Source organism: Lynx canadensis, chromosome A1 (genome assembly GCF_007474595.2).
Source record: "Lynx canadensis isolate LIC74 chromosome A1, mLynCan4.pri.v2, whole genome shotgun sequence".
Lineage (NCBI taxonomy): Eukaryota > Metazoa > Chordata > Mammalia > Carnivora > Felidae > Lynx > Lynx canadensis.
In genome coordinates this window covers 117,414,892-117,439,085 of record NC_044303.2, presented here as the reverse complement: position 1 = coordinate 117,439,085, position 24,194 = coordinate 117,414,892, and the positions used below count along the sequence as shown (strand labels likewise).

Sequence of the window (24,194 nt, the reverse complement as noted above, 5' to 3'; positions counted from 1 at the left end):
CCAGTGAGGTATGGTATTTATCCTTACTTTATATATGAGGAAAGCAAGGCCCAGAGAAGGTAAAAGACTAAACTCAAAGCCACAGCAGCCATCACAGGTTAAAGCAGGGGTGGCTAAGTGTATCTCAGCATATACTGTAGAGAGAGTCACCACTACCACCATCAGGTTGGATCTTATCACTCTGAGGATAAAGGAAGAGGACAGAAGACAAAATGAGCCATGTTCTAGGAGGCTAAAAAGATGATTCCGGGACCAGATATCTATTATTTCTCTTTTGGATTTCAAATTTTTATTTAAATTCTTGTTAGTTAACATATATGGTAACATTAGTTTCAGGTGTAGAATTTAGGGATTCATCACTGACCTATAACACCCAGTGGTCATCACAAGTATCCTCCTTAATACCCATCACCCACTTGGCCCATTCTCTGCAACCAGGTATCTTAGGTACAAGGTAGACAGAGGTTCACAGTATCAGAGCTATGGAACATCAGAGAACACCCCAAGCCCAACTTCCTACTGTATACAAGAAGAAACGGGGTCTAGAGAAGTATTCTGGCTCTAGCTTAGCATCACCCTGAGAGCTTGTTAGAAATGGAGACTTGGAATCTGCATTTTAACAAGATTTCCAAGTGATTTTTAGGCACACTGAAGGTAGAAAAGCACAGGATCACTTATCCCATTGGGTTTTTGTGAGGCTCAAATGAGACAGTGCTTCATGAGTCCACAGGCACTTGGTAAGGGCTCACTCAGTGTTGGGTGCAGCGCTCACATCATCACCACCATATAGTGTGTGTTGTTACTTCTACTCTACATGCTCCCTGGGTGCAGCAAGGAAAACCAGGAATTTCCCCGACTCAGCCTGAGTTCCCAAGGGCTCCTGCTGGAGTCCTCTGGCAGTGGGAAGGTTAAAGCCCCTGGAATTCCCAGCCAAGACCCAGCCCAGCTGACAAGAGTTCTCCTCCCAGCCTCCCTTTACTCTAAGCTAGACCCTGGGAGTGGGTAGAGAGGGTGACTAAAGCCGGAGAGGCTGACTAATCCTGGGACACTAACCAGGGATTGAGAAATAGACAGGAACTATTTTAAAAACCAGCACAAGAGGGGGGAAGGGCACAGGAGAAGGGAACAGATAGAAAAGCCTTGGGTCTTTCTGCCTCCTCACTCCAATGCTCGGGTTTCTACAGTCTCCATTTCAAGTCCCAAATCCCAGGATTTGAGGGCTTTGGGGGGTGTGTGAAAGGCTGGGTGGGAGGGAGCAGCTGCCCACTTCCTTCTCTCTTTCCCCAGACTGCTCCCCTCCCCCAGCCCTTTCATTCCATTGACTTTTTCAACGTTTTCCCTAATTAACTCCAGGATGGAGCCAAGCTCACCCTCCCCTTCAGCATACCCTCTTCCAGCCTGGGAATGAAGGGGTGGGGGAAGGGGCCTAGATTCTGCTTCAAAGAGCTAGGATTCCAGAGTGATTTAGGGGCTAAAGGGGAGACTTCAGAGGCGCCAGAGAGGAAGAGAGAGGGGGACACACACATACATACATACACATAACACACACACACACACGCACACGCACGCACACGCATGTGTGTGCACGCAGAAATGGGGAGAACCAGGGAGAAGGGAGGTAGAAACAGAAGGGCACAAAGGGCTTGACTTGGTAACTGGAGGCAAAGCCCACCCACATCCCACCGGCATCCCAGATCTCTAAGGAGCACCCCAAGGAGGTGGAAATGACAAAGCCAGTTCTTGCCACCTCCCACCAGAAGCACAGGCCTGATGCTGGCCCAGGCTCTGTGGGGGACTTTGAGGTTGGGCTGGACCAGGAGAGAGAAGATGTGCAAATCCAGGGCCTAACAGAAAAAGGCTGACACTAGAGTTCCTTCTGTTTAGCGCTGTCACTAAGAAAGCTGGGTGACCCTGGCAGAGGCCCTGCACAACTCAGGCCTCCATTTCCCCATCTGTAAGTCTGAGGGGGGAGATGGTGGATTGCAGCCTCTGACCTTCTGTAGAATCAATTCTTCATCGGTCCCTCCTTCTACCTCCCCCCAGCACACAGTGAGCAGGGACCAAGATCTTTTCCATTCTATAGAGAAACATTCTTTAAAAAGCAGCCAGAAAGGGGTGACTGGCTGGCTGGCTCAGTCAGTAGAGCATGAAACTCTTGATCTCAGGGTTATGAGTCCGAGCTCCACGTTGGGTGTAGAGATTACTTAAAAATAAAATCTGGAACACCTGATGGTGGCTCAGCTGAACTCTTAATTTCACCTTAGGTCAAGATCTCACGGTTTGTGGAATAAAGCCCCATGTGGGGCTCTGTGCTGACAGTGTGGAGCCTGCTGGGGATTCTCTCTCTCTCCCTCTTTCCCTCTCTCTCTGCCTCTCCCCTACTCATGCTCTCTCTCTCAAAATAAATAAATATTTAAAAAACAAAAATAATAAAAATTAAAAATTAAAAAATTAAATCTTAGGAAAAAAAAAAAGGCATTAAGAAAGAACCTAGGCAAACTCTGGCCTAAAGGGCAAAGGTCACTGGCCTCCTCTCCAGCTCCTGGCCTCACAGCCTCCCTTCCCACCCCAGCTCAGGGCTGAGACAGCACCTCCAGACAGGGAGGCCTGGTCAAGCTAATCCAGAGTCAGTTGAACCGCAAATCAGAACCTCCTTGAGAACACACTTCCCCCCAAGTGTTTATTTAAAGTGCCTCCCAAGTGTACTTACTTTCCTTCTTACTTACTTCCCCTCAGCAGCCCCTTAGCCAGGCTGGGCTGGACTCCAGGAACCTCTCTGGCTTCAGGGCAGAGAAGCGGGTGTGAAAGTGGGAGTAGAGCCTGACCCTGCCACTTCAACCCTCTGGATCCATTCCCCAAGGCCCTAGCCTACACTCAGGTCAGATGCTGTGTGGGCCAGAGGGGTGGAGCCCTGACAAGGGAGGGGACCCTGGGGGGTTTTAGGCCATAAATACTGATTCCATTTCTGTTTCTTAAATCTGGATTTAGGCCAAAAGCCTCCTTCCTGCATGTAATGCTAAAACCCACAACAGTTAAATATACCTGTCTGTCTACTTCCCTCAAGAACCTGACTTGGTATCTCCTAGAGCCACCCACCTGCCTCTTTCATACTCAGTATCTGGCCCCTCCAGAAGTACAATCCCCTGCCCACCCCAGACCTGGGCCAGTTCTGTCCCGGAAGGCTTGCTGCCCTCTTCACTTTCTCCTTCCTCTCCCCCTTCACGTGAACTACCACGGGCCTGGCTTCACTTAACCTCACAGACATCTGGGAGAGGCATGCCCAATTTAACAAATAAAATGCAGAATACTCCCAATTAAATCTGAACTTGAGATAAACAATGAGCAGGTTTTTTTCTTTTTTAATATAGTATGTCCCAATACTCATGTTTGGGACCTACTTATGCTAAAATATTATTTGTTGTTCACATGAAGTTAAAATTAACCAAGCTTCCTGTGTTTTATCTGGCACCTCTAGTCTGGGAGAATAACGCAAGACAGTAAGAGGAGGTTAGCCTGTACACCTATTCAGCTAAAAGGGAAATGTAGGCTGCATCTAAAGGCAGACATGGTCGCTGCAAAAGCAAAGGCATGAACTTGAGAGTCAGACTGGGTTAGAATCCCCAATCTGCATCTCAAAATGGGGACCTTGGAGCAAGGGATTTCTCAGTTTTCTCATCTGTCAGATGTAAGTAATCACAGACCTGCTTTGCAGAGCTGGTTAAGAGGATGAATTGATGTGAGGCCTAGCATGCACCCAGGAAAGAACATAGGTATGATTTGAAAATTATTGTTCTGATTTTACTGGGTTCTCTCCCAGCCCTCCACACGTGCTGCAGGCCAGACAGAGGATTTCACTGCACTAAGTAAGCCCAGGGTCTAACGCCCTGATAGCTTTCATAGGAAGCCCAAGATGTGCTGCTCCTAAAACTAGTCCTTATGAACAGGAATTATTCTCCAATCTGCCTTTTATGGGTCGAACAAGATAAGAGGTAATCAATTTTGGCCACTACCTATTGTGCCTTACTCTGTCATCCCCATGCTAAGGCCTTGCATTGGGCCCTCACAACACCAGCAAGATCTGTTCTAGTTCTCATGTGATAGTCACTGAAAGTGAAGCCCAGAGGGGCTTAGCACCTTCCTTGAGGACTCATGGCTAAGTGTGGGTGCTGAGATTTGAGTCCAGGTTAGTCTGCCTCCAAAGCTTGTGCTCCCAAGTACTAACATCATTCTGTTTTTCTGTTTGCCCTACTCAGGACCCTTCTGACTGTTCAGGGACAAAAACCATTGGCTGAATCTCTGTTGCATGTGAAGTTCTGTTAGCCTTCTAGGAAAATCAAAATCCTGCTCTGGAGGTGGGGCAACAACAAAGGGAAGGGGTCTCACATATCCAAATGTGTTCTCTGTGCTGGGAGTATCCACGCCCACAACCATGGAGGGAAGGGCCTGTACGTCACAGGTCCAGTACTTTGTGCTTTGTGTTATCATCTCATTTAATCCTCACAACAACCCTTTGAGGCCACTGTCTCCATTTTATTGGCTTAAGAAGCTGAGATTTATCGAGATTAAGCAAAATGATCAAATTCACAAAGATAATAAATGACAGAAGTAGGATCCGACCCATGTGGTCCCATTCTGGAGCTGGACTCTTAACGTCACTCCCTCTATTCCCTCAATAAATCTTTCCTTTCTCACTCTTTTCTAGGCATCCCAGGAAGTCTTAACCTGTTTCTCAACCTGGGTTTTTGTCCAGGAATTATGAGTCCTCTCAGGGACTCCGAGAAAGATCCAGAGAAACCATGCAGGTTGATAGCCAGTCTTAAGGCAGATGGCTGTGGGATTCCCCCCAGAACCCCAGGTCCCCCATCCCCACACACACAGTGGCACAACTTACCACTGGCAGAGGCCAAGATCATGGCTTGAAGCATCTCTGTGTCAAACTGGTTGTTGGGCCAAGTGCCGGTTTCATCGCCATTTTGGGAGCTGAGGAGAGAGTGGGATGGTGAATACAGTCTCCCAGGCCAGCCTAGCTCACGCCTCTCCCGTCCTCTCCTAGAGCTCCCAGATCTAGTAACCTATATCTCCATCCCATGCCCAAAGATGGCCTGTAGGATTATAACATATAATGTTTGCAAATACTTTGAAAAAATCCCTTTGCCTAGCATACTTGCTTGCCTTGCACCATCTATAGAAATCAAACCTTTTCTGAGGCACTTCCCTAATTCCTCAAGCTCCCTCTCACAGCAAATCTGGTGTTCCCTAGACTGCCAGTTCCCAACTTCTACCTTGCTAAGATGAATAAAATTTGTCAGAGGGATTTCTAAGCAACTCCCCCCAGCCCAGCCCAGGTGCCTCCCCCAGGCAGCTCAGGTCGCATGGCTCCTGCTGCTATACCTGTCTACACTGTCTGTAGAAGATGGTGTCTGCGCCCCTCCTGCTGAAGCACCTAATTAAAACCTTTGGACACTCTAAGCATTGAGAAAAACACGAAGTGATTGATGATTGTTAAAAACACTAACTTATAAATGACCTGAAGAAATTCCAGCTCAACTCAGATTTTTCCCACAGTATTTCCATGTTTTTTGGAATTCTGAAATATCATATTATTTCTGTTTTTGAGGGAAGGAAGAGCCACCCTGACACACACACCATTAGGTGACCCTTGGCACCACCTGGAACACCAAAGTTCCTCAATAAGTATTTCTTGCTTGAATGAATGGGGGGAAAACGCACGAAGAGAGTGAGGTTACCATAGGGAAGGATCTGGCACCAGGGTAAGGGCTGCAGGGCAGGCCTTGGAAGCTTGAGACGGAGACAGAGAGAGCAAGAGCATGATCATGTTGGTGTATTCTGTCATGGTGGGTGAGCACAGCCAAGAAATGCTTTACAATTTTTCCAAGTTCTGTCCCTGCTTATGGTTTCCCCTGATCTGGGATTCTCCATCCTCAGGTAGGTGGACTTAGTCTAAGGCTTGGCCAGAGTGCAGCTGCTCTATGTGTCCTCTACACCCTCACATCAGACAGTTAGGGTTGAAGGGAAAGTAGGAGCCTCATTTCTCTCTCAGAGTGACAACAGTTGGAATTCTGTGTCCATTTATTCAACCAACATTTACTGACCAATTACTGTGTGCCAGACACTGGGCAAGATACTGGGGTTATAGTTGTGAACGTGACTGACATAGTCTCTGTGATGCTCATGTTCTATATACTGAGAGGCTGACATTAAATAATCACACAATTATTTAATGGTAACTGTGACAAGTGCCATGGGGGCAAAGAGCAGGGTGTATAAGGGAGTCTTGATTTAGTAAGGGCTAGGGAGCTCAATCAGTCCAAGCTTCCCTGAGGAAAAGGGAAATTAGAAGACAGGGAATTCACATCTAATAAATTTCCAGGTAATCTGTAGGACAATTCCATCTAAACAAAGGTAGGAGGAATGACAGAAAATCACCACCTCGTAACCACCAATCACTGGTGAATATTAAAATATTAAAACCGAAAGGTTGCTGCACAGTCTCAAATATCATGCACAGAGTACTTATTAATCACAAATATTTTAAAATATATTTGTAATGGGGCGCCTGGGTGGCGCAGTCGGTTAAGCGTCCGACTTCAACCAGGTCACGATCTCGCGGTCCGTGAGTTCGAGCCCCGCGTCGGGCTCTGGGCTGATGGCTCAGAGCCTGGAGCCTGTTTCTGATTCTGTGTCTCCCTCTCTCTCTGCCCCTCCCCCGTTCATGCTCTGTCTCTCTCTGTCCCAAAAATAAATAAACGTTGAAAAAAAAATTAAAAAAATAAAATAAAATATATTTGTAATGGAGAGATCTGAAGATACCACTTTAACTAAGTGAACAAAGTGAGTATCCCTGATAGCTGAACAAAATGACATGAAATGATTCCTGACGTAATGGAGGTGTACAATGTCACCCAGTCAGTATTCCTACCAAAATGGTTGTTAACCTGATTTCACTGTGAGAAAATGATAAGCAAATCCAGATCATGGGACATTTTATTTATTTGTGTTTATTTTTGAGACAGAGGGAGAGAGGGACAGATAGATAGAGGGGGACAGAGGATTCAAAGCGGGTTTGGTGCTGACACCATGAGTTCATGACCTGAGTTGAAGTCAGATGCTCAACCAACTGAGCTACCCAGGAGCCAAGTGCCAAGGGTCACCTAATGGTGTGTGTGTCAGGGTGGCTCTTCCTTCCCTCAAAAACAGAAATTGTGGGACATTTTAAAAGACAACTGGCTTGGACTCTAAAAAATGTCCATGTCATTAAAACAGACAGACAAAAAAGTAAGGAGACTGTTCTACATTAAAGGAGACGAAAGCAATAGGGCAAGCAAAGGTAATTCATGCTCCTTGATTGAATCCCAAATTGAAAAAAAAAAAAAAAAAAAAAACCATCAGGGGTGCCTGACTGGCTCAGTTGGTAGACCATGCAACTCTTGATATTAGGATCATGAGTTCAAGCCCCACATTGGGTATAGAGCTTGCTTTAAAAAAAAAATACCAAACAAATTAAAAGGACATTTGAAGAACATTTATGAAAATCTGCCAGTGGACTATATGTTATTACACTACTGTTAAATTTCCCAAACGTGATCATTCTTGTATGGTTTGTATGAGAATGTTACTGTTATTAGGAGGTGTATACTAAAGTTTTTCAAACACTACAATGTCTGCAACTCTCAAATATTCAGAAAAAAAAAGTGTAGTATGTGTGTGGAAAGAGAGAGAGAGAGAGAGAGAAAAAAATGCAAAATACAAACAACTGATTAATCTAGGTAAAAACAGTATGTCTGAGTTCATCACACTATTTCGACAAGTGAACTTTTTGACAAGCTTGAACATCTCAAAGTAAAATGTTGAGAAGTAAAATGAAGTATCTAGGAGAAAGCAGTGTTGTGGGAGAGAGCTTTCCAGGCAGAGTGAGGAACGTGCCCCAAGCCTCTGAGGCTGGGAAATGCTTGGCCAGTTCAGTGGACTAAGGGCAGCCAGTGTGGCTATCCCAAGGGGAGGTGGTGTCAGGGGCTGAGGTTGTAAAATGGACACTAAAAACTTTGGTCTCATCCTAAGAGCTCTGAGAAGTCACTGAGGTGTTTAAAGGGAGGGGGGGTGTCATGATTGGATTTAAGAATTTAAAGACTGCTTTTGCTCCTGGGAGAGGACTAAGGGTGAAGGGTCCCTCTAGGAGGACAGGAGCCCAGTGCTGCGGCCTCAGCCACCTCTGTCTCCGTGGGAATCCAGGGGTCTTTACTTGCAGTCCTGCTGTCACTGGACGTGCTGGAAGGCAGAGGCCTCAGGCAGATGGGCTCATGCCTAGAGGAGAAGCCTAACTGGGATAGAGTGGGGAGAACAGTTGTCACGGAGGGGAAGCAGAGAGAAGGGCTCCAGGGGAGACAAGAGGGTCAGATACCTGGTTAGGGGGATGCCCAGTGGAGACTGGGAAGTGGTGCTGAGGGAACAGAGGTGAGTGGAGGGGTAGGCCTGGAACCATAATGGGCTGGCCTATAAGGAGGATTCTTGGGCAATGGTTGAAGGCTGCAGGCTAAACGGATGGGCAGGTTGCCAGATCTTTGACTTCTTTCTGAACAATTTGCTGAGAGCTTCATATTCTCTGGAAGAGAATATATTTATGTTCTTCCTATGTGTGTGTGTGTGTGTGTGTGTGTGTGTGTGTGTGTGTGTGTATAGCCAAATTAAGCCTCAGAACCACCTGCAGGTAAGTGTTATTATGATTATCCCTATTTTTCAGTAGATGAATCCAGGGCTCAGAGAGGTTAAGAGACTCCCAAATTCTCACAGCCAATAACTGGCAGAGCTACGTCCTGAAAGAGGCCTAATGTGAATCTGAAGCCTATGTTCTTATACATGACACCACAGTGGACTTCAGCAGAGAGGCAGCAGTGGGGATAGGAGACTCTTCCAGGATTTAGGAGAGGTTGAACAATAAAAGTAGAGGGGATTGACTATCTCTAATTCACCATTTTCCAAGCATCCACTATGTGTCAGTGACTATGGTAAACCCTGAGATATAAAAGCTGATAGACAGAGTTTTGCCGTAAGGAGTTTGTATTCTGGTGCACTGGATGGGTGTGTGAGGGAACATCCCAGAAGATGGGCTATGGAAAAATGCTCCCTGTAGCATGATCAAAAAAAAAGAAAAGTCTGGGAAAGTCACCTCTAACAACAGCCTGGATTTAACTATGTTAAAATATAAACATGTATGAATTTTTTTAAGGTAGTAAAAGCCTGTCAGCCTTTTAAAATATACATTATATGTCCATATAAGGGGCTGTTATGCAACAATTAACTTTGAATTTGTTTTTTGTTTTTTGTTTTTTTTTTTTACTGACATGGGAAAATTGTGATATACTGCAAAGAGAACAGATGCAGGTGGATCTTCTGTTCCAGCTCTCTCTCTGCCCTGCTCCAACTCACACTCGTGCTCTCTCAAAATAAACAAACATTAAGAAAATAATATAATACACATGTGAAAATATTAAAGAGCTTAAGAGATTTGAAACACTCAAATACAAAATGTGGGTCTTAATTTGGATAAGTGTGCAAATGAATTACCAGAGAGAGACACATAACAGGAAGTGTCAATACAGACTAGATATTTGATGATACTAGTTTATTAATATTATATTACTTAGTATTAACATATTATTAGTTTATTGATATTATTGTTAATGCTTCTGTATGTAAAAGAATTGTCTAAGACCGTGAAGAGTCAGATGACATTATATGATGGCTGAGATTTGTTTCACAGTAATTCAAGGGGGAAACAGGGTGGAGACTGAAGTGAAACAACGTAAGGCATTAGGTGAAGCTGGACGGTGGGATCAGAGAGGTTCATTATACCGTTCTGCTTTTGTACAAATTTGAAAATTTCATATTCAAAAAATTTTAATGTGGGTTTCTCTGGGTTGTGAAATTTGAGTCCTTTTTCTTTTAAAAATTTTTCTCTATTTCCCCATGCTTCTACAATGAGCATGTATTATTTTATAAGCAAAAAAAAAAAAAAAAAAAACCCAAAACTAAGTTGCTATTTGTCTGCTGAATGGCTGCCTCAACTGAGGGAGAGCAGGGATAGTGTTTCTCAGAGGAGGGGGATGGAAGGGTAGTGTGGAGCCATCAAAGGAGAACAGAGTGGAGACCAGGACAAGCTAAATGGAGACTCTCACTGTGCAGAGACTGGGAACAGCTGCAGGGTGGAGCCTGTGTTACTGTGTGAGAAGGGACAAGTGGCTTGCTGGGTTCAGAGCTTGAGATAACAGCTGTTGAGATAAGAAGCCAAAAAGATGACTCGAGACAGGACAGTGGCTGGAAGGAGGAGCACCTGGCAGGCAGGGACTTCAGAACATGTCTTTCCCCCTTTTGTCTGGGCAATGTGACCCAATGCTGACTTGAACTTGAACTAGGTTCACCTCAACACTAACCCTGCTGTGAACATGGTGTGCCAGTAGCCAAGATGGTGCAGTGGAGGGGAGTGGAGCAGAGAAGCAATGGAGGGCTGGAGCCAGAGTTGGACTAGATAAATCTCCTTTCTTCATCCTTCCACTCAGATTTACTCATCATAACAGCAGCAAAGACAAAGTACCCTGTCAGTCTGTTGATCTTGAGAGGCCTTACCACAAGGCCTGTGTGGAGGCTCTTCCCTCTCTCCTTGAGCTGGTTAATTTGAAACCCTTCAGATTTCAGCACAATCTCCTTTCCTCCTAGAGGTCCTCTTGCTCCCTTACCAGGGCAAATCCCTACTGTAGGCCCTCACCACCAGGTAGTGCACTTTATAGCACTTACAATAGCTGTGATCTTACATTTACTTTGGTATTTAGTTAATATTTGCTTTATTCAACGCATGGTAAACTCCTTGTGGGCAGGGAGCAGGCCTATTTTGTCATCTCCTACCCCTAAAACACCACCTGGCCTATAGTAGGTGCTTACTAACTATGGAATAAATGAAGGAGAAAAGGTATAGTTGTTGGATTGGGCCCTTAATGTTTATTTCACCTGGGCCATTTTGGAACTACATCAGAAATGTTTGTCCATCCCCCTCAACTTAACTAAGGAAGGGAATCTTCCCTTACATCTCCCCAAGAGCTCCTACATTTCAGGCCACCAAGTCTTTCATTTGATGACAAAGGACTTGAGGCAGGGGTACGGTGCTCAACCCAGAGGGGACAACAGAAGCAATCTGTGGGACTTCTATGTTCAGCACTGAATTCTGCTTCAGGGCCATATACAGTCTGCAGCAGAGGTGGGTAAAGGGGACACAATTTGCCCAGTACCTCTCATCACCTCAGCTCAAATGTCACTTCTTCTTGGAGGCTTTCTCTACCCTTCCCCCCACGATTACACTCATATGACCCTCTTTTTCTGAGAACTTGCTATGATTTCTAACTAGACATTTTTTAGGGCAATTTGTTGTCAATTTGTTGTCTCACCTGCTATCCTGGAAGTCTATGAGCTCAAAGATCATGTCTGCTTGTTCATTCTTACAGGACAATGTTTAGAACATGGCCTGGTTCATAGTAGCTGCCCAATAAGTAGGTGATGCATGAATGAATACATGAATAAACATATGAATGACCTAATGGATAAGCTATACAGAAAGGCTGGCAAGGCCACTGGATTAAAAGGAGACAGATGGGGTCAAGGGAGGGGCAAAGACAGTCCAAACCAACTGTTTTTCTGCCTTCTAAAGGCCTTCTAGGAAGCATCTTGAGTTCCTGATACATGTGCAGGACTGCACATGCCAAGGAGGTGGAGTCTCTACCTCCCTGGCATGTGCTGAGGTCTCCTGGATTCTTGTGGCAGTTAACACTCACCAACTATAACATGTGGGAAAATGTGGGCAGCAAGTGCCTGACCATCAAGGAGGCAGAGGAAGGTGACCTAAGCTCTGCCCTCTCTCTCTCCTGGGTTCCTTGGACTCCTCTAGGCTCCTGACTTCTAACAGGGAGAACTGGCCCAAAGCCCACCCCACTTCCCTCAGACCAACTAAAGATCTTTCTGCTTTTTCCTTCCCCACCACCCGCAGGAGGTTCCTGTCTCAGCAGGAATTCATACTCAACTGAAATGAACAGCTGGGATAGCCTGGATAGAGGAATATGTGGTGGTGAGCACTGATCAAAGACTCTGTATGTGAGGGACAGGGGCAGGGAGAGAGTTGTGGGCGGGAGGTGAGGGGATGTGTGTGCTGGCTTGCCCACAAGTACAAAAAAATGAGAGACAGAGACAAAGAGTAGGAGACAGGATAAAAGGGAAACAGAGAGAAACAAAGAGTAACAGGAAGAGATTCAGCAATGCAGACACAGACTACACACTTAGAGATACAGAAACAGACACACACAAAGACAAGGAAAAAGACATAGGCTGAGAACAAAGAGGAAAGCAGAAATATCAAGAGGTTGAGAAACCAAGAGACTAGAGACAGAGGAACATGAGGACACTAGGAAAGAGGAAAAGAAAAGCGTTCAAGGAAAGAGACTGGGAGGCAGAAACAGACAGAAAAGAAACAGAGACTGAGACTAAGGAAGAGTCATATTTATTCATTAATTCCACATTTATTGAGCACCCAGCATGGCAGGTGCAGTGCAAGGCACAGATCAGGGCAAGTAGACACAAACGGCAGGGACCAAGATGCAGCAATAAAGACAGAAACTAAGAGACAGAAAGAGAGTGAGAGGCAAAGACCACAAACTGAGATAAGAGACTGAGGGAAGGCCAAAGCAGTAAGAAAGAGTGGCAGACAAAAAGGCCTGCAGGTAGAGAGGGCAGGACCAGTTTCAGGACCTAGGCAGCCTGGAGTGGGGCGGGAAGAGACCTGTCCCAGGAGCTCCCTCCTCAGCCCAGCCTCCAGCAGTGCAGTCTCCACTTCCAACAGCTGACTCACCTCCCCTCCTGGGCTCTTCCCCGTGGACTCTGGAGGAGGTTCTGACTGCCGGCTGTGCCTCCCCCGTCTCCTGTCCCCTGGTTCTCTGCCTGAACCCCAGCCCAACCTGGAACAGGGGGACTTAGGAATTAGATGGGTTCCACCCAGAGACCACCTCAGGACCAGGAGATAGGAAAAGATTCACCTGGTGAGAAGGGAGGGGCTGAGGTGTGAAATGAGCTTTCAAAATAGAGTAGAAGCCTTTTCCTTCTGGGCTCTGTGTACCAGCCCCCAATACACCAAAGCCTCCCTGAAATCCGGAACTGAGGGAAGAAGCCATTTGTAGCAAATGCTGAGCCCTCCCCCACCTCCTCCCACGTCATCACTGAGAAAATGCCGCAGAGAAGAGGGTGGGCTGGAGAAGCAGTCACCTACCCGCTGGTGCCAGGTCTCTGGGCCTGAGAGAATCGCCAGTCCGTGTTGGGCGGGGCTTGCTGTGGAGAAAACAGAGGGAAAGGGGCTGAGTACTCACAAAAAGAATGTCACCACAGTCTGGGGATGGGCAAGGAAGGAAAGAGGGGAATGGACACAGAGAAAGAGGAGGGAGGGAAAGACTAATCTCCAAAGACAAACCGAACCCCAGGTCTCAGAGGTCTGAGGCAGAGAGAAAATAACACCTATCTGAACATAGTGAGCAAACCCAGATTCCTCTGCTGAAGAAATAGCCCATTCCTCCCTGCCCACAGACTCAGAAATTCGGAGCTGAGATTCAAGGGCTGAAAGTGTCTCCTGTGGAACCAGAGGGAGGGGTGCAGAAAAGGCCCTCAAAAGTGACAGAGGAGATTTTAGATGAGAATTTCACCAGCCTCTAGAAAGAATTTATTTAGCTCCTCAGCTGGGAACAAAAGCATCCTTGCAGCAAGATGGCTGCTGCTCCGGGTAACCCTTTTTGCGCCAGGTTGTGCTGTAATATATTCAGAGGGACGCCTCCTCCAGGCCTTTGGCTCTCAAGAATACCTTCCCACAGCTAAACACATTATTAACTTAGGAGTCATGCCAGACTGATCCTTTGCAGGGCATCCAAGCCCCAAGACACCCCTCACCCCCAGAACTCTGCCAGACAATGGCTGTGACTAAGGAGGAGAGAACAAGGCTGCTCTGTCTGGGACAGAGAAAACTGCTGGGATGGAGCCCAGCAGAGACCTAGCTCCCACAGCCTCCAAAGCCTCTAAGGAGAGCCAGCTAAGTCTCCAGGGCTCCTAAGGGGCTGATCTGTAGCCATGTCCCACCTGGGTGAAGGTGTGAGACTTTGGCCGGCCACTTCACTCCTGAGTCCCTTCCACCCTTTCGAGAGGGTGTATTATCCCATCACATATGGAGCACTCCTAGAGCCATCTCCTTACCCCTTCTGGGCTGTGCTGATAAGAGACTCTCACTCTCACTCCCAGAAGCAGAGGAGAAGTGTGAGCATCTCTGATTACACGGGGGAGAAGACAGACCCAAGTCTGTCAAGTATCTCACTCTAAGGCCCACAGGTGTCAGTGATATGAGCAGAACTCAGAAAGTTAGCATCCCAGGTACAACACAAGTCACCAGCACCAGTCCAGATCACCAGCCTGGGGAAAGGCAATGGGATGCCTACTCATCAGCCACTGTATTCTTAGATACAGGACAATCTATGTATGATCCATGCAAGAACCATGAATCATGCAAGAACCATGACAGACTGGAGGAGAGTTGCTGGGCAAAACTCACAACTTACACAAAGATGGCGGGTCCAAAGTGTGTTCAGTGAGGGCTACTCAGGAACAAGGAGCCCCAGAAGACTTTTCTCTAACATATAAAGCCCTAAAAGGGAAAGAATCCCATTGATGCCCCATCCAAGCAGATGCAAACTGCCCTCCCATCTTCCAGCTTTGTGAAAGCACAAATTCTGGAATTAGACCCAAGTTAGATCTTTCTCTACCACTTACCCAGTGAACTTGCATGTCACTTGACCTCTGTGAAATTCAGTTACAAGGTGGGGAAGCTAGTATCTACCCAACAAAATTCTTGGGAAGAACAAGTGAAGAACATGGTACTCCAAGGAGGTAGTGCAGGAAGGCTCTTTCAATCAGCTATCACATGGGGGTATTGTTTCAAACTCTAATTCTGATTCATCAAGTGCAGGGTGGGGCATAAGTATATTTTGAATAAAAGCTCCTGAGTTTGTGGAAACTTGTGCCTTTTTACTATCATAGTTTCCCCACTGATGAGGGCACCCCAGCATCTGGCAGAGGCTGTGGCTTTCCCTCAGCTGAAAGAAGGATTGACAGAGTCTCACATACTTTGGTCACCCCCAAAGCCCTGACCCTAGATCACAGGAACCACATCAAGGTCACGACGGAGCCAAAAGCCTATCTCTGAGTGTCCAGGGTCCAGGTGCTTCATGTCCCCACTTCCTGTGATAGGACAGGGAGTGACTGTCACTGAGGTCCCAGGCTGCCTATCCTACCCTTGGCCCACAGGGTAGCTCAGCCAGACCCAGAGGTTTCTGGGCTGGAGGCACACCGCTGCCCTCTGCCTGGAGCCCCAATACTATGGGGTGGCCCACGCCAGAGTTAAAAACTCTTGCCCAGAGGTGACCTGATCTAGTCCCAGGTAGAAGCAGGAAAAGGTTCCTGGGTCCTTGCAGGCCCTGGGAAACTGTGCCATGGGATCCTCACCAGGGTGTGATCAGTCAGCAGTGAGCACCACTGAGGCCAGCAGCCAGGTGGTTGGGAAGCTATGAGGGGCCCAGGAACAGCCAGTGCATGTGAACTTGGCAGCAAGCGCTGGCAGTAAAAGGTGGTGTGTGTGTGTAAGCCCAAGTGCAGGTGTGTGTGCGTGTGTGTGTCTGTGAGCACGCAGATGAGATGAGACAAGTCTGTTGCTGCGTGTGGCCAGTGGGTGTGTTCTGCAAGGAGGACATGCATGAAACCTGGATGTACAATGATCCTGTCTACAGGTGCATTTGTTTGACGGAGGAATAAGGAAGGTTGAGATTAACAGTGAAGTCACAGATCAAGGGACTGGAAGAGGAAACTTAAAGACTGGCACAGCAAGCTGGCTGGCTTGGGAGTCAAGGAGGCTGGATGCAGGCATAGATCCATGACTGCCTCCACCAAGGACCACCCTCTGCTCCCCAACCCTAGCCATAAAGACTGCTGGGCCCCAGCCTTTTCTGAGTGAGGGCAGCAGGGACTGGTCTTACTTCCCCTCACCTATAATCACCACCACCTCCTGGTGCTCAGAGTCCTATCCCCACACAGGCATTCCACACAATCAGTCCAAATGGTCCCAACAATCAGGTGGAGTGCAGGCAACACTGAGCTCCATCCTCCACTCCCACACCCCCACCCCCTCCCGAGAGGAATGGACATAAATTCAAAGTCCCTTTTGTGGATGGGCTGCTTCTCCATTGCAGGCCACAGGGGTTGTCCTGGGCAGTGTTGAGCCCCTCACCTGGCTCCGCTCCCGCAGCGTATTAGAGCGGGACGGGAAGGCATCAGGCTCCAGCACCAGCGCTGAGGGCTGCTGGACACTGAGGGGCCTTAGAAAAGTGAAGTCACTGCCATCCGAGGCTGGTGAAAAGCACGTCCTGTAGCAGTGGCTCTGTGAGTCTGTGGGCCGCAGTGTCACCTCCATGTACTTGAGTGTGCCGTCTGAGCTCACCTGCAGATTGGGACTGGACTGCTTATAGAAGTCCCGAGAGGGCGAGTCCTGGTGCCTGCAGCACTGGCCCCCACCCCCATCCTCATCTGTGTGCCCCCGAAGGCATTTAGCTGACAGAAAGGTGAAGGTGACTAAGGATAAGAGACTGATGGCTGCAAGAGCCACAATGAGGTAAAGGGTAAGGTCTGAACGCTCAGGAGGGAGTGTGAGGAAATCGCTGGATTTGGGCATTTCCTCAGGGTCCTCATCCTCCAGAACCAGCAACACTGTGGCTGTAGAGGAGAGAGAAGGGTCACCATTGTCCCTCACCAGGACCACAACCTGCTGGGTGTTAGAGTCATCCTCCCGTAAGGCCCGGGCTGTGCGCACCTCCCCAGTATGTGCAGACACCAGGAACAGTCCTGGAGCTGTAGACTGTGGCAACAGTGAATAGGAGAGCCATGCATTGTGGCCAGCATCAGCATCCACAGCTGTCACTTTGGTGACCAAGGAGCCAGGAGGAGCAGAGCGAGGGAGACGTTGGGGGACTGAGAGTTCCCAGCCGGGTCTTGGGTGCAGCACCGCTGGTGCATTATCATTCTGATCCAGGACAAACACATGCAGAGACGTGTTCGAGTGCAATGGGGGAGAGCCAGAGTCTCGCACACCCACCATGATGTGCATCATTTGCAACAATTCGTAGTCAAAGGTGCGCTGGGCAAAGACCCGCCCATCCTCAGGGTTGACATATACAAAGGAGGAAGCTGGGGCTCCCTGAATCTGATTCCCTACAATGGAGTAGGTGAGATGGGCATTATCCCCAGTGTCTGGGTCTGAGGCAGCCACAGTGCAAAGAAGGGAACCTGGAGGCCGGTTTTCAGGGATGTAAGCAGTATAGAGCTGTTGAGAAAAGTAGGGTGCATTGTCATTAACATCTGAAATGTTGAGCCGGATGGTGAGATGTGCATGCAGGGGAGGTGAACCTGCATCACTAGCAAGTAGCTCAATGACATAGTGGGATGTGGTCTCCCGGTCCAAAGGCTGGCTGGTTAGCAGTGAGTAGTGGTTCTCAGAAGGCTTAATCTGAAATGGCAGGTCCGGGGAGATATCAAGGCTCACTTCACCATTTCTCCCTGAGTCTCGGTCCCGCACATTAAACAAGCCCACTACTGTGCCCACTGGTGTGCTCTCCAGGATAGGGTTGACCAGAGAGGCTAGCAGTACCTCTGGGGCGTTGTCATTGGCATCTTCCACATCCACCTGAATCATGCAGTGGCCTTCCATAGCTGGCTGTCCCTGGTCACGGGCTCTTGCGTGAATTTCATAGAAACTTGACTCCTCAAAGTCTATGGGACCCAACACATGGATTGCTCCACTGCTAGGGTCTAGGCCAAAGATGTTACGCACCACTTCTGATGTATGGTCTCCAAAAGAATAGTCTAGTTGGCCATTGGTGCCCTCGTCCGGATCAGTGGCATTGAGGCGGAGCAGCAGTGTACCCATGGGTGCATTTTCTGGGAGCCCCACACGTAGAACTGAGGACTGGAAAGTCGGAGCATTATCATTAATGTCCAGTACAATGACAGAGATAAGGGTCGTCCCTGAGCGGGCTGGGATACCCCCATCCACAGCAGTAAGCACCAGCTGATGTCTTGCCTGGGCTTCACGGTCCAGCTGCTGCTCCAGCACCAGCTCTGGGAATAGCTTCCCATCTTTTAGGGTCTTCACATTCAGAAAGAAATGGCTGCTGGGGCTTAGAGTGTAGAAGCTCACAGTATTGGTGCCCACGTCCGGATCCTGGGCACTATCCAGTGGGAATCGGGCCCCAAGCGCAGCTGATTCTGAGATGCGTATCTCTCGCTCAGAGGTGGCAAAGCCAGGAGAGTTGTCATTGAGATCCAGGATCTCTACCTCTACGCGGATTAGTTCCAGGGGGTGTTCAGTCACCACCTGTATTGGCAGCAGGCAGCTTGTACTGGCTCCACATAGGCTCTCTCGGTCAATCTTTTGATTCACTACCAGAGCACCACTCATCAAGCTCAGGGAAAAAAAGTGTCCATTCTCCTCAGACCCCAACCGCAGTCGGCGGCTCAACAGATCTGTCACCTTTAAGCCTAGATCCTGAGCAACATTCCCCACCAGCGTCCCCGGCTCAGACTCCTCCACCACTGAGTAACGAAGCTGCCCGGACACCCAGCCCCAGCAGCACAACGACAACATGCACAGCACTTGCCATTTCCCAGCGAGCTGTGGGGGTGTCTTGGGCCCCATGACCCAGAGGTCCCTTCCTGGACACTGACTCTGTGCTGTCCTGTCTCCAAGGCAGACCCAGGTCTTGGAATGTAGCAGCTGAAATCTCTTATGTCTCCTTCCAGCCTCTTAAAAACTGCTCCGAGGTATGTCTGCCTGCAGCAGTTCTTCTTAGTCACCAAATGGCGGGGGTGGGTGGGGGGGGAGGGGAACTGAATCTGAGTGGAGCTGGGGAACAGGAGGAGGAGAGGTGGGCAGGAAGAGCAGATCCCCCACCTCTGCTCTGAGTCTGATTGGCCAAAAAGTCTGTCTGCTCTCAACCAATTATGAAGTCCCCTCAGTCCTGGAAACCTTAGGAACAGGCAAATCTGTGTCAATGAAGCCTCCTACCTCCCCACTCATTTCATGCTGCAGGTTGATTCAGCCCCCTTGGCAGCAAAGTTTGACAGCTCAGATGGTTCTCAACAGGGAAGACAAAGTGGTACAAAACTTCTCAGTGTTCTGTCCCAGCAACTTCCCTCAGGACTTTAGAAGTTTCCACTACTTTGTTAAACCAACAAAATTTTGTCCTTCCAGGGGAGGCAAACCCATGTGAACCCCCCCGCCCCACGCCATTCTGCCAAACATGGCTGAGGTGAGAGAAACCTTTTGTTAGGATCCTGTAAAGCCTTGCTCTGACTCTCCATCAATGCTTTGAGGAATCTCAATGTCAGCTGATGGTCACAGGATTCAGCTTTTATGAGATCCCCGACTTGAGCTATGGAATGAGCATAACAGCTTTTAGTAGGGGGAACATTCCTGGAACTGATCCAGGTCACCCAGGAGAGTGAGTGGAAACCAGGCGTTGTCTCTAGAATTTATGGTTGCACCAATTCAAAAGTCTACTTAAAGACTTCCAGAGTGGCTGCCTCTGAGTTCCTCAGCTGTAAACCAGTTTTCTGACATGAAGTGATTTTACTCACATGTTGCTTCCCCCCCCCAAAGAAGTAATGCTCCCCTGCCCCCAATTCTTTTGCATCTAGCTCAAATCTCAGTGGGAACCTGAATGGGATTCCTGAAGACTTGGACTAAAAGATCTCTGCTTGCATCCTGATGCCTCCCTACTTCCCCTTCAGCTCTCCCCTCTTTGTGCTCTCTGCTGTTTCAAGCAGCGAGTTCTCTCTATAGTGGGTTAGGAGGTACTTAATATTGTGGGGCAAATACAGCAGTCACCCTAGATTCATTGGGAAATGGTAACCTAGAGTTAAGGTAGTCCAGAACCTGCCCCCCTCATTCAGGAAGAGAAAGCAACCTCTTGGGTTTAGGTGACTGCCTGATACACCCTACCCCTGTACAGGATAGCCTTCTATGCTCCCACATTCTGGCACCATGCTTCCACAATACCCTGGCTCTTGATCATTACCTTCATTTCTTACCTTCAGGTACATAATCCACCTCAAGTACTAATCTGTGACAACTTCCTGGTTATTCACAAAATACTTCGAAAGCACACCATCTACAACATAGTTACCACTCACTATGGGCTCTTGCAGAGAGACCAACAGTTCCAGGGACATGACCCAGCCATATGCTTGGATCAGAGTAACTCTCAAGCACTGGCTGAGCCTGCAAAGGTCTCACCTCTAGCCCATACAGAAGATCAGAGGGTGGGCAGCTTGGGCGAACAGGCTCCCCTGCCATAGGTGCACTGGGTGACTTCACCATCATGAAGCTATCGCTCCGAGTGGGTGCAGAAGCCAAGGGTGTACAGCCATGAGAGTGGCCGCCCACATCAACAAACTTGATAGGATCATCTGACCCTAGCTGGATTCGCAGGATCCCATTGGAAGGAGGAAGCCCCTCCCTCCTTCGAGATCGGGTGAGACAGGCACAGGTGCCAGCAGGAAAGCAGGTCACTCCACAGGCAGCCCCACGCAAACACTTAGACAGTAGTGCAACGAATGAGCCAAAGGAGACAAAGCAAATTGCCACTAGTGATACAGCCAAATAGAGGGTCAGGCGGGATTCTCCTTCCCTTGGAGCTGAAGATTCTCGAAGATCGGGGACAACTGGATGAGTATCTTCCTCCAAGGACACCAGTAGAGTAACAGAGGTAGAGAGTGGTGGACTACCACTATCCTTTACTACAATGACCAGCTTCTGTGGTGGGAGATCAGCTGGGATTGGAACTGCCGTCCGAACCTCCCCAGCATAGCGAGAGACAGCAAACAGGCTGGGGTCTGGGGCCTCCAGGAGCTGATAGGAAACCCAAGCATTGTAACCTGAATCCAAGTCCACAGCAGTCACCTTTGTGACTAGATGGCCAGCACCAACTGATGGAGGCAGAGCTTGCGGACATAAAGAACCAGGCCGGGCCCTAGGACGCAGCACAGCTGGGGCATTGTCATTGAGGTCCAGCACAAACAGACGAACTGTCACAGTGCTACTAAGAGGTGGGTTGCCCCGATCCCGGGCCTGCACCTCAAATTGCAATGTCTGTGTTTGTTCATAGTCAAAGGATCGAGTAGCATGAACAGCTCCTGTTTGGGGGTTCAGAGAGATGAAAGAAGAAGCTGACACATCTCGATTTCTGGGCTCCAGGAGAGAATAGGAGATGAGTGCATTCAAGCCAGAGTCTGGATCAGAGGCCGCAAGGGAACAAAGCAGGTCCCCTGGGCGATTGTTCTCAGGAACAAACACCTCATGTGACCTCTGGAAGAAAGAGGGTGGGTTATCATTCACATCTGAAATATTGAGGAAAATACTCCTCTGGGTACTCAGGGGAGGATTCCCAGCATCGGAAGCAGTGACCATGATGTCATAGCTGGATTTGGCCTCTCGGTCCAAGGGCCCAGAAGTCACCAAGGAGAACTGGTTCCTGAAGGCAGACTTGAGGGCAAATGGCAAGTGGTCAGGAATACGGAGGCTCACGTCTCCATTTGACCCCGAGTCAGGGTCCTGCACACTGATGAGTGCCACTACAGTGCCAGGTTCTGCGCTCTCTGGAAGAGTCCCAAGCTCTGAGGTCACTGTGATGTGGGGGGCATTGTCATTTACATCTAGGAGATCCACCCGAAGGCTGCAATGTTGCTCCATGGCTGGAGAACCCCCATCGCGAGCCCGAATATCAAATTCATAGTAATTCTCACTCTCAAAGTCTAGGGGCCCCTGAAGGGTAAGCTTTCCAGTAGTAGGGTGAAGGCTAAAGAGGTTTCTCACACGATCAGGGGTGTGACCACTGAAAGAAAAGGTGACGTTACCACTGGGACCCAGGTCTGGGTCAGAGGCATTGAGCTGGATGAGCAGCATGCCGGCAGGAGCACTCTCCAACACACTAATCCTGTAGCTGGATTGCTGGAAGGCTGGGGCGTTGTCATTCACGTCCAGCACTGATACCCGGAGCTCTGCAGTGCCAGATCTCGGGGGGTTCCCTCCATCCACAGCAGTCAGCACCAGGCGGTAGTCTGATTGCTTCTCTCGATCCAAAGGCTTCTCCAGGAGCAGCTCTGGGACCAGGCTGCCGTCGCTGCGCTTCTTGACATCCAGTGCAAAGTGTTCATTGGAGCTTAGTCTATAGCTGCTGATAGAATTGCTCCCCACATCTGCATCCTGAGCCTTTTCCAAGGGGAAACGCTGTCCTGGAGGAGCTGCCTCCCCAATTTCCAAGTCTAGCTGCTGCCGAGGAAATCGGGGGGCGTGATCATTCACATCCACAATCTCTACCTCCGCTCGGTACATTTCCAAAGGCCCTTCAGTTACAAACTCCAGGGGCACGATGCAGCTGGCACTGAGTCCACACAGTGCCTCTCGATCAATTGGATTCTTGATGAGCAGGGCTCCACTGTCCAAATCCACACGGAAGTGTCTTTGGTTCACCTCTCCAGCAACCTGCAGCCTACGAGCTGACAGAGTCTCTGTATCTAGCAAGAAATCTTGGGCGACATTCCCTACAAAAGTCCCTTCTTGTGACTCCTCTGGGACCGGGTAGCGGATCTGCCCACAAACGTAACCCAGGTGGCAAATGAGGAACAAAAGGGTGGCCCCCCAGCAGATTTCTACCCAGCTTCCCACCTTGCGGAGCATTGCTGCTTCCCGTTAGTCCTCTACCTGGTCCTGGGAAGCAGAAGAAGCCGACCCGCCCCAAACGGCAACAGCAGCTGGAGACACCTATCTCTCTTCGTGGCGCCAGCTCTGGCGCGGCTGGGCCGGCACCGCAAGGGTTACAGGCCGTTTTTGCTGGTGGCGGGGTAGATTTGTCTGCCTTCCACCACCCGATTGGCAGACAGCAGCTCCTAGGTTCAGCCAATAGGCTGAGCAGAGAACATCCCAATAGCAGCAGGGTTAATGCGTCGCAGCATTGGAGGACAAAAAAAAAAAAAAAAAAAAAAAAAAAAAAACCCAAAAAACAAAACAAAAGAAAAAACCTATCTTTTTGCCTTCCTCCCACTCAACAGCATTTCCTTCTGTAGGTTTATTACCTCTAATGAGAGGCAAACAACATGTATGTATGTTCTTTTTTTCCGCCAAACACATCAACTTTCCCCGCCCCTTTTCGGCGGGGAAAACAGACAGCCAAAGCCCTAGCAACCTGCAGCCCATAGAGGAGTAGCCATTTGAGACTGGTCACTTTGTTCAAGCCAGTGTTGTCATCCACCAATATTTGAAATGGGTAGTTTATGCCTCAGTCTGATTGTATTGGAGCAACAGCGAATTAGAAGCAGTGCCATATATTCAAAACTCTGCCCCTCTGCAGATTATTCAGAAACATATCCATCTCTTTGCAGACAAGACTTACACATTAATGTAACCAATTAAATTTATGCAGTGCACGTTTCTTTTGGAACAGGAGGTGTAGCAGACACAAAATCTCTCTTATTCAGGCACTAGCTAGTGATACACTGAATTACCATTCATTGATTTCCAGGACAGTATAGAAGGAGATGAAGCAAGGTGGAGGGAGTCAGGAGAGGGAGATGTTCCAAATCAGTAAAGAATCAGTGTGTATGGGAGGCGCTAAGGACTAGATCTCATTGCTTGGCAGAATGCTAATGTTCACAGATTTAATAGCTTCCTTGAATGACTGAGATCAGCCACTAATAGCACTGTGCCCACAAATCCCCTTTATTTGACACCATGGTATGCTTGATTTGTTGTTAATTACCAACAGAGACAGTTTCAAAAGAGCAAGCTTTTTACTTGGCCCCTGGGGGCCTCTTGGAGCTGGAGACTTTATCTCACTCTTCTTCAACCCTCATCTAGACCCTCCCAGGAGCCTGGCTACCACCTTAAACATACACACACAAACACACAGTTGAGAAACACAGATCATCTCACACTGTAGTTACCTGCAAACTATAATCTGAGTGACAAACACACCAGAGCACAAAGAGAAAAAGTCCAGCCTGATGTC

General features: G+C 48.5%; 2 protein-coding genes across 16 annotated transcripts in view; both read right to left on the bottom strand.

The window, feature by feature from the left end:
• LOC115517050 (protocadherin gamma-C4) overlaps positions 1 to 24,194 on the bottom strand; it is a 137,622-nt gene that overhangs the window by 2,681 nt on the left and 110,747 nt on the right. For 11 of the 15 annotated variants that reach the window (XM_030320228.1, XM_030320268.1, XM_032593066.1 and 8 more), the window contains exons 2-3: positions 13,319 to 13,377; positions 4,892 to 4,980 (exon numbers count right to left, since the gene is read on the bottom strand). In XM_030320228.1, coding sequence (XP_030176088.1) covers positions 4,892 to 4,980; positions 13,319 to 13,377 — 148 coding nt within the window. Of the gene's footprint in view, positions 1 to 4,891; positions 4,981 to 13,318; positions 13,378 to 13,583; positions 13,649 to 16,366; positions 18,967 to 20,425; positions 23,213 to 24,194 lie in introns of those variants that run through there. The other 4 variants (XM_030320219.2, XM_030320216.1, XM_030320283.2 and 1 more) reach the window with 4 other exon arrangements.
• LOC115517209 (protocadherin gamma-A6-like) overlaps positions 13,332 to 24,194 on the bottom strand; it is a 107,223-nt gene continuing 96,360 nt past the window's right edge. Inside the window, 1 exon segment of the mRNA XM_030320330.1 lies at positions 13,332 to 13,377. The gene's annotated coding sequence lies outside the window, so the exon portion shown is untranslated.